General features: G+C 30.8%; 1 protein-coding gene across 1 annotated transcript; it reads right to left on the minus strand.

The window, feature by feature from the left end:
• Window positions 1-1,064: 1,064 nt before the first annotated feature.
• Window positions 1,065-9,389, minus strand: LOC115880770 (glutathione S-transferase D1-like). Its single transcript, XM_030898057.1, has 3 exons — window positions 9,167-9,389; window positions 3,847-4,047; window positions 1,065-1,483 (listed from the first exon to the last, which is right to left on the minus strand). The coding sequence occupies exons 1-3, from the start codon at window positions 9,362-9,364 to the stop codon at window positions 1,175-1,177; spliced, it is 708 nt and encodes a 235-aa protein (XP_030753917.1). The 5' UTR covers window positions 9,365-9,389; the 3' UTR covers window positions 1,065-1,174.
• Between the last annotated feature and the right edge of the window lie 1,655 nt (window positions 9,390-11,044).

Consider the following 11,044-nt stretch of genomic DNA (forward strand, 5'->3'; position numbering starts at 1 on the left):
ATTAGGTCGTTGTATTACTTTTCAGGATCTATATAAATTGTGTTTTTACCATAACGACTAGATGTGTAACACTACAATATTTTGGTAAATTGTCAAAAACCGTTTGTGACAAAAAATAGAAATCATATATACCGCTAGAAAGATAATTCTCTGACGAACAAAAAAGCATATGACACGTTTTTAGCTAAATGTAACTGATTTCAAGTTATTTAGCAAAATGCGATGAAAAAAATTAAAATTAAAAAAAAATTAAAAAAAAATTCAAATATTTTTGGTTCTGTGAACCTAAACTATAAAACCAAATATACCGTTGGGAAGCACATGTTTTCTCCTAATTCATAATCACTGAAATATATGTTAATATCGGAAAGGAAAATTGAATTATAACGGGAAATCTAGAAGCGTGTCTCAAAATTTTGACGGCCATTTTGATTACCTAATCAAGACCGCTAGAGGGCCAGAAAAATTTGTGTCCCGGGCTTTTTAGACTCGTCTATCTATGTGCTATCTGAATCCAAAAGGGCGCATTGGTTGCCAGATGTGAAACTTTTTTCAGCCATCTCACCCCACTTCAAATAAACCGTATTCGAAAATGTCAAAAATTGACACATGATATGTCATTCTAATCAGAGTTTCACTTTCTATCGAATAAAGGAATAAAGTAACAGGTATAAGTAACAGGTATTTACCAAGGGTGTCATTTAAAAATCAAAAGTGATTTACTGGTGAGACAGGAAGTGATCAAAAAGAACTGAATACGTCAAACAATCCTAATTTATGTCATATATTAAATAACATACCAAATCGTGATTTTTTATCTGAAAAAATAAAAAAGTTATAGATGTGAGCCACTTTTGAGACGCTCCCAGTATAGCCAGCTAGAGTACGTCCTCTTGATTAGTAAAAATTAATATGCTTGCTTTATCCACAACGAAGTTACAGGGAGGTCTATATAGTTGCTTCGAGAAAAAGATGGTACGGGTGTGCTAGGCTTGCCGTTTTTATAGTTTTTTTATTTATTTTCATAAAAAAATTAGGCTTAATGAAAAAATTAGGCTTAAAAAAACGCTTAGAATGTACCTATATTTAAAACATAGTAAATAAAAAAGATTACAGATGGTTACATAAAAAACCAAAAATACACAAATTAATTAATGAAATGAATATAATACTTTTATGATTTCAAAAGTGGCATTATCATATCAGAGAATTTCTTCAAACCTTCCAAATTAGCTTCATAAAAATCCAGGCTTTTCATCTTATCCAGCCAGGCTTTAAGTTTGGGGTATTTCGAGACGTTCACTTGATGAAATAGTTCAACAGTGGAAACAGTTGATACAGCACAAATATCGGCGACTGAAAGACTATTTCCTGTTAGATATTCTTGTGCTTTCAGGAATGTTTCTAAGAATGTAAACGCTTCTTCAATTATAGCGACTTTTTCTTCTGGTATAGCTGAAGCGCCCTTATAAAACACTGGTCTCTAAAACAAGGTAACAATTGCATGAAACTATGATATACAATAACGAAATTAGATTTAGAACAACAAAATTAACCATACTATTACCAACCACTTATCTACTGTTTTTTTAACGATGTACTTAAACAGCCGTTAAACGGTAGCCTACTAAAATGCCGTTAATAGATATTGTGACGTCGTTCTTGTGGGCAGAAAGTAATGCCTAGCCTTAAGCATTTTGCAAGAGCACCTGTGGGTCAGTGGCTGAGGCTATCGCTTCGTAAGCGAATGGTCCGTGGTTCAAATCTCACGCCGACCAAGACTTTTTTATATTTTTTTTGCTTATAGCGTGATCTTATTGCATTGGTTTCACACTTTTTGGTTGGATTGGTTTAGTTATTTGGCGGGTTGGTTAGCGTGATTATTTGGAAGGTGTTAATTCATTGGTTAGTTGGTTATTTGGTGGGGTTGGTTGATTTTTACTAATTTATATTTGTTTTTTATATTTTTTATCAGTGTCGAGGTTAGTTGCGTTGGTTAAGTTGGTTATTTGGTGGGGTGGATAGCGTTGGTTAGTCCTTATAAAATTCCTATATTTCATAAAGCCGTCAAGTGCGTCACATCAACGACATCATACCTATTAACGGCATTTTAGTAAGCTACCGTTTAACGGCAGTTTAAGTACAGCCTTAAAAAAATGTAGCAAAATGTAGCATTTAACTTCCATTAAAATTCCCATAAATGTAACGACAATTTGACTCTAAATCAGGAAGCTTTTTTCAAATATGCTAATGAGCCACCCTCGTTCCATTTGAAAAAAATAAAAATACGATTTGGGCCGGCCAGGACAAGACACGAAAAACATTAGACGATCAAATTTATTTTTCCAAGGCTCCTTGATTAAAAATTAGTGTTTTTAACGCAACCATTGCACCCAACCCTAGATTGAAATTTAAATTACGATTTGTTTTAAGCGAGAATATCAGAAGTTGGCACAAGGGCGTAGATAAGGGGGGGGGTACTGGGGGACAGTACCCCCCCCCCTGACGCTTGACGGGATACGAGAATTGAAATAGTCATTGACTATGAAAGGATTTTTTTTAATTAATATCCGACATATAAGAACACTTTGTATGCTTTTAATTATGTTGATTTATCGTTTATAATATGTTCGACCTAATTAAAAGCATACAAAGTGTTCTTATTGGCCAGGACAGATTAGTGGGGTTAACTCTAATCAATATCCATAAAGATATTGAAATAAATGTTGATGCTGTAATTGATAGGTTTTCCAAACAGCGTACTAGAAAACTTGATTTTGTTTTGTAGTTTTATTTATAGTTTATAGTTTTTATAGTTTTTTCTTGATAGTTTAGAGTTTTTTATTTATAGTTTATAGAAAATTAACTAATAAACGTCGTTGTTTCATTTTTGTTTATGTTATTTACAAATCTATATTTTAATTTTTGTGTTATGTTTTTATATATTTTTGAAGACAAAAAAATCGCCGTCGTTTTAATTCGACAAAAAAATTCCGACGGTGATTTTTTTGCGACTTAATCATAGTACCACCCCCATAACATACACCTATCTACGCCCCTGAGTTGGCATGTGATATGTAATTCTATTAAGAATGTCTTCTTTCTATCGAATAAAGTAAAAAAATACCGAGGGCGCCATTTAAAAATCAAAAGTTGTAGTCATTTCCGGTGGAACGGGAAGGAACCGAAAACAACTGAATGCGTCAATCAATCCTAATTTATGTCATATTTTAAAATACCAAATTTCGTTTTTTCTTCTGAAAAAAGAAAAAAAGTTATAGGGGTGAGCCACTTTTGAGACGCACCCGATATATTCTAGCACAATAGCATTTTACAAAGGAAAAATAAATAGGTAAGTTATTTTTTTTTTCACTTTCCTGGAATTTTCTTTAATCTTTTTTTTTTCATTTCATTTTTTATTAGATTATAGCAATAATAAATGTGAAATATTTTTAAAAATTATTTATTTTACTTATTAATTCATTGAAAATATGTTAATATGTTTTTAAAATTACCCTATTCTACAGGAAAAAACACATTCTACAGAAAATAAAACACAGACAGGAAGACTGTCAAAGCAGTAGTGAGTCTACTAAGAAGGCATTTTATGCTTAATAGAAATCTAAAGCTGCTGGGATTGACGAACGAAGCCATGTGTAGATTTGGCCAATCCAAAGAAGAAGTGACAGAACTCATTTTGGCAGATTCTTGATTTATCATCTTATATTTTTACATTCCCTTTTAGTCGAATGTTTGACTACAAACTGCAATAGAGATGTAATGCTACACTATTTACATTCGAATGGTTCTACTTTAAGCATTAATCATAATAAAAAAAGAACTTACAACAGATCTTGCTAAAGACGGAAACAAGATGCTTGTATCGAAGAAGAGCATTTGGTTAACTTTTGTTCTTTGTTCGAAATATTTCGGATAAAGGTCGTCATTTCTTCCATACTTATCCACAAGATATTGTATTATAGCGTGACTATCCCATACAATGAACCCATTATCATCCAAACTTGGTACAGTATGCGTAGGGTTCACCTAAATAAAGAAAAGATGCGTAATAAAAATCATACGTTATTAACAAATTAAAAAAAAAAGTATTATCTATTAATTTTTACACTTTAAATTCTCATTATATTTAGTACAACGGTAATCTATTAATGTCATCGAAGAAGAGAAACTAAAAAAATAATATCGTTTAGCTTAGCAAGTGACCCCAGGGGGGTGACAGTGAAATAGGAAAATTGGAAACAGTCATTAGTGTCAATCCTGTCATCTCCTGACGACAAGTATGGCCGCCTAGACAAGGACAGCAATGTTTCTGTCTAACTATTGTCTAACTTCACAATTTAGAATTGACAGATTTCAGAGACAACTTCAGATTTGTTCTAGAACAAATTTCGACGCCATCTTAATTTTAATTCTCTCCGGTTAGTTTTGTCTTGTAAATTCAATTTCATATTTCGGCATAAATTTATAAATATAAAGGTAATAAAGCATATAAAATATATTATTACATGAACAATCCTGGAGAAAAAGACGTTTCTGCAGTACTAGGTATGTCCCATGTATATTAAAAATAGGTAGTAAATAAACACTATTTCTGTATTTTTTAGATGCAAGAAAATTTTTTTTATGTTTATGATCGGCGATTATTTTGAAAATGGAAACAATTTACAGCAAGGTAAGATCATTTTTAACTATAGCCAACATTAGTTATCTCCAGTATGTGCGATTTATTGTCAATTATGCAGTAAATCTGACTGATACAATCTGATTGTTATCCGACTAAAAGTCTCTTTTTGCTTCTTTTTGATTTATAAACTAGGTCTCTTTGCGAATAATGGACGCTTTTTTTAAACAGTATATTTATATTTTATACCTTCATATTTTTACATTGTTAATTTTAGTAAAAAAAATCTGTTTTTCTGTTTTCAGATTTTTGTATAAGGCTCCCGTTTTCATGTCTGCCCCCGTTTTCTATCCTTGATGGCTGTGAATACGCGTATTTATTTACAAATTACTGTAAGTCATGCTTATACCTTACTAATTTACGTTAAAATTGCATATAATTAAGTAATTGCTGTAGAAATCTTTCAATTCATTATTTTTTATATTTATTTAGTCCCGTTGTCTCATATTTCAAATAAATATGTTTGAATAAAATTTTGTTTTGTTTTATTTATGATAAGAAAGAGTACAAAATACATTTACACTAAAAGAGGCCCGCCATTGAATAACCGGAAACGGAAATAAAATGAAGCCATCATGTCAACCTGTCAATTGGAAAATTAGTTCTCCAGACGACAACGAAGGCTTTCGGTGGCGTATCGTGTTTCCACGATTTAACACAGAGTTGACACTTCTTTCTAGTTAATTATTTTATGAGTGACCCTTCTTATTACCCTGACACACACTTGATGCACAATTATTAAACTGAGAGAAGTAACTGAGAGAAAAAAGAACGGTGTCAAATACGGTTGAGGAATTATAATCGATGATAATTTCGGCGAAGTCAATCTCTAGACGTCATTTACTAAAAATTGACATAAAACTTAATTATAGAAAGATTTAAAAGAGATTTGCCGAAAAAGGCTGTAAAATAGTTGTGCAGTGTGCGGTAGATCTCGGCAAATCTCGGTCAAAAATCGAGAGAATGAAATAATCGTTCACTGGTAAGTGACTATGTACTATGTATAATATACGTTACGGGTAGTAAAGCAACAATTTTTGAATTTAAAATTAACTAAATTATATATTTTTTCTTGTATTTTGTTTATTATTTATAATAACTTCAAAAATAATTAAGATTTTACGTGTTTACTGAATGCGCCCAATGCCTCCTATGTGACACTGTGACACAAAAAAAGAGTACATGAAAATAAATTTCTGTTTTTCATTCTAGAATTTTTTCTGAACGTAGATACGCAAAAAAGCTTCTTTCGGAAGTATACCATTTTTTAGGTTTGTTGGTTCATTTTTGTTTATTTTCGTTTTTTTTTTCTCGGTACGGTATTAACTACAGTTTAAATTACAGTATCTACTAGGTTAAATTCATACCTACACAAGAAAAGTGTTCGTTAATAAATAAATACGTTTAGCAAATACCCACGGCACACTTCGGCACCTTTTTCGTCCTGCCCGATGAGGGATTAGAGTGCACTTTGATGCAGTGCAATTCCTAACTGGTAGAGACGGGCATTCGCTGTCATATAGGAAGCACTGTAAATGTGCAAACCGGAATTTAAGTCAGAAATATTAGGATTTATTATTTTTTTTCATAGCAAGATATGCTCTTTCAGGGCCTATTTTTCATCTGGTCGGGCCCTAAGGCTCAAGCAAAAATTCGGGCCCTCTTTTCCGATAAAATTCAAAAATTATGAATATTTTACAACCTTTAACGGGCCCCCAGACCACCGGGCCCAAGACACGGGCCTTATGGGCCTTATGGTAAAATAGGCACTGCATGTACTGATTTCTTTCGAAAATCGACAACTATGAAACTATGAACTCTTCCTGGACACAAACGGTACATTATGAGACAGAAAATTGTAGAGAGAAACAAGCCCTATAACATAAGATACAACATTTTAATGAACAGTGCTTTCCATAAAATCAATAAAATGAAAAATATACGAAATAATATGCATGTACTGATTTCTTTCGAAAATCGACAACTATGAAACTATGAACTCTTCCTGGACACAATTGTGGGACAGAAAATTGTAGAGAGAAACAAGCCCTATAACATAGGATACAACATTTTAATGAACAGTGCTTTCCATAAAATCAATAAAATGAAAAATATACGAAATAATATGCATGTACCGATTTCTTTCGAAAATCGACAACTATGAAACTATGAACTCTTCCTGGACACAAAGGGTACATTGTGAGACAGAAAATTGTAGAGAGAAACAAGCCCTATAACATAGGATACAACATTTTTAGGTTCTATATCTCGCTATATCTTATTTTTTAAGATAAAAAAACGAGATTTCGTATATTAGTATAGGAAATAAATCAGGATTGATTGACGTTTTCAATTACTTTCGGTCACTTCCTGTTTCACCGGAAATGGCTACAACTTTTGATTTTTTAATAGTACCCTCGCTATTTTTTTTACTTAATTTGATAGAAAATGATGTTCAGAATAGAATGATATGTCAACTGTTGTCATTTTCGCTTAAAAATAGTATTTTAAATTTCATTCTAGATTCTAGAGTGCCACAACAATAAATGTAACGTCAATTTGAATCCAAATACCATGTACTTATCAAAGCTTTTTCCAAATATACTAAATGAGCCTCTCTCGTTCCAATTTAAAAAATTGAGATATGATTAAAAATAAATTTGGGCATCTTTTAACCGGCCAAGAAATGAAACGAAAAACATTACACCATCAAATCTATTTTCCAAAGCTCCTTGATTAAATATTAATTGATGGCTTTATCACGGCCATGGCACTCTATCTAGATTGAAATTTAAAACGCTATGTTTCTTAATTGTAAATGCCAAACGTTGACATATGATATGCGACTCTATTCAGAATGTCATTTTCAATCAAATAAAGTAAAAAAATATCGAAGGTGCCGTTTAAAAATCAAAATTTATAGTCATTTCCGGTGAAACAGGAAGTGATCGAGACTAATTGAATACGTCAATCAATCCCGATTTATGTGATATACCTACTACCATACCACAAATTACCTATAACAGATGCGAAAGAAAGCGAATGCATCGGAAACCGCTCGGCAAACCCCACACGCCTATTGAGTGGTGTAAATACACCAGTCGTTTAGTCCGGAAACCTATGCTGTGTCGTATTCGCTTGCTGGAATGACATAGTGCGTGGTTATATGTTGCTTTTTAAAAACGGGTATAGGATTTTTGTAGAACTTTTGAACTGTTATTTCTAAGTTTTGGTAATTTGTATATCTTATTTAAAATGGGATACAAATGTGTTTATTTATAAGAAAAAAAAAGATATTTATAGTATAAAAAATTAATTTATTTAACAAAATTTAATTAAAAATGTGACAAAATAGTACCTTTCTATTGGTTCTATCGGACTTTTTTCGACTATATAAATCTTTATTTGTAAACTTTAATACATCAAATATTTTCAATCTAATAAATCATTTAATGATGTAATTAAGAGGAAATTTGGGTGGTCAAATTCTATAGTTTTCATTATATCAAACAGCCTCTGAGAAATGTTTTCAACTCAAAATGCCTTTAATTATGTTTGACTACATCAATTAAAAGGGTCTTCAAATACATCAATGTGATATTTGCCTAAAATTTGCAAAAGAATCCGAATCTCTGGATAAGTCCAAATTATTTACCCATTTAAAAGCCTTTGATCATGAAAGTGGAAAAATTTGTTCATCTTATTTACTGGAAATGGAAAAATTATTTATATTAAATTTTGATGAGTTTTGCACTGAAGAAAACATTCAGAGGCTGTTTGATATAATGAAAACTATAGAATTTGACCACCCATGTGAGAAATTTCCTCTTATTTACATCATTAAATTATTTATTAGATTGAAAATATTTTATGCATTAAAGTTTACAAAAAATAAAGATTTATATAGTCGAAAAAAGTCCGATAGAACCAATAGAAAAGTAACTATTTCGTCACATCTTTAATTAAATTTTGTTAAATAAATTAATTTTTTATACTATAAATATCTTTTTTTTCCTAATCTCCTACGAACTGATATAATATGACGAGCAATCTATTAAATTACTGTGAGATTATATGCCTCGATAACATATTGGTGCAGATGATTTTCACCCAAACAAATAATAACCCAAACTATACATTGATGCGGATTGTCTATGAACTCTTTCTGAAGGTCACAGAAACCTGAACGCGTAATTCGGTGTTCTTTCGCATCTGTTGTAGTTAATTTGTGACCATACTATATGTCTTTTTTATCTGAAAAAAAATGAAACAAAATATAGATGGGAGCCACTTTTAAAAAACACCCGGTATATCTATCAAAATATTTTTAAAACATCTAGCATCATCTATCGTCATTTTTCAGAAACAAAAACTAATCTATATTGACCCCGGATTGACCCCCATCAATTTATTTAAAAAGCGTCTCGACAAAAGTAATCTCTCATTCAATCATTTCATACATACCTTTAAATAACTCTCTGCCAATTGTTCCTTCTCCGACAGATTAAGCCTAATTAAGTCCACAGAAAGTCCTAGAGCTTTAATAGTCATCAACACTGATCTGACAGGTGGAGCAGCCTCGAAATAATATAGTTTTATAGCCATTTTCGAGCTTGAACTGACCGCGGCGGTGTAGCAAAACGATAATATAGCTCGGTTCATTTACATTTACCACATTTTTAGTATATGAATGTTAATACTTTTTTTGTTTATAGTGGTTACATAATGGTGTCGGTATATTTACATTATTTAAACGACATTGTTTGGAAAAGTTTTATAACAATAATTTTATTGTCGAGACGGATTTTGTTTTCGATTAAATTGTTTGTAGACGGTATTATAAAGTGGGATTAAATTTGCAAATCTTTTTATAACCATTTGTTTGATTTTGATGTATAAAAATATAACGCTTTAGTTTAATAAAACAGTTAAATTATTTCTCACTTTTTGCTTTAAATTATTTTAATTAATACGACTCGACTGTTTATTATTAAATTTACGAAACCATTATTTTAAATATGTTGTTGCTTTATGTATAGAACAGGATCCGGCTGCAGGATTATTACGCTCATCATATTTTTAATCAAAACCTAATTTTTACGAATATTTATGAATAATTAATGGAAATAATACACTTTTAACAGGGTGCCAATCAAAAAGTTGCCGCAAATCGGGGTTGCCACGGTTCAAAGTTCTTCCTACTACTTTATACGTGTCCGGCAACAATGCGTCGGGCATCTGTAGCTTCTATAATAAAAAACTTAGAAATTTTGGATAAGTGCCAACCTAAAGTATGTATTAGGATGTATTTCAGGAAAATATTTTAAATTCTACAGGGTGGCTCAAAAAGTGAGAGTGGATCAGTATGGTATTTTTTAAACACCCTGTATATTATTGCATTTTTGGCTTCCTTTCTAATCACCCTACAAATCCTAAGATATTATTAAATATGTTTTGATGGTTTCAGAAATATTAATAAATAAATAAAAAATATATATTTTTCAGCCTTTTTTTTAAATAAAAATACAAGAGACGTCCTGAAATCAAAACTATACTAGGTATTTACTATAGTTCGTCTATACTTACTTTGCTTTAAATATCGTAATCTTAAACAATACAAGGTGTTCAAAATTCTACGCCAAACTTTCTAGAATATAAAATAATTTTAAATTAAATTTTATTATATTATAAATAGTTTTTAATGGAACGCCCTGTTATTATTTCTTTGTTAGATGGAGAATTAAAAAATGGAGAGAACGTTATAAAAATGATAATAAAAAAACATTTTATGTTTTAAAAATATTTTATGTTTTAGAAAGTTTTTTTTTATCAGTTTAAAGATACAAGGATTTTCAGAAAATTTCAGTTTTTGGTATATTTTTCGGAACGTTTTCAAAATCATATTTCTTTTACATAAAGCACAGTAAATATTAACAATCACTAATACAATATTTTCAAGGAATCTAGGAAAATTGACCGAAAACAATAAAGGAGAATTCCCCGAAAGCAATTGACTGAAAAATAATTACCCGAAAAGAGAGTTGCCCGAAAACAAAATCGCCGAATTACAGAAATACACACAAATTTACCGAAATAAAAATTCCCCGAAATTTCGAGTTCTAATAAAAAAACAAATCAAACCAAAGCAACATAATACTAAAAAAAAATTTATTTTTTTCGGGCACCTTTCTGGTTCGATAAAATGGGAAATTATCTATTCGATTTTTAGTATTTTTTACTGTCTCGCAAATAGTCATATTTTTATTATTTACTGCCCTGTAAATAATAGAAAAATAAATTAAAAATAATTTATTCATAAGAAAAAAATACAATTTTTAAGTT

The sequence above is a fragment of the Sitophilus oryzae genome, unplaced genomic scaffold (assembly GCF_002938485.1).
Source record: "Sitophilus oryzae breed Bouriz unplaced genomic scaffold, Soryzae_2.0 scaffold_1084_pilon_pilon, whole genome shotgun sequence".
NCBI classification, from domain to species: domain Eukaryota; kingdom Metazoa; phylum Arthropoda; class Insecta; order Coleoptera; family Curculionidae; genus Sitophilus; species Sitophilus oryzae.

Bases quoted from the DNA above. Each gene is read 5' to 3' on its own strand.
- LOC115880770 (XM_030898057.1), bottom strand. From the start codon at position 9,364: ATGAACCGAGCTATATTATCGTTTTGCTACACCGCCGCGGTCAGTTCA. The intron at 4,048-9,166 runs GTATGTATGAAA...TTCTTTATTTAG, and splicing joins TGGCAGAGAGTTATTTAAAG to GTGAACCCTACGCATACTGT. The intron at 1,484-3,846 runs GTAAGTTCTTTT...ACCTTGTTTTAG, and splicing joins CGTCTTTAGCAAGATCTGTT to AGACCAGTGTTTTATAAGGG.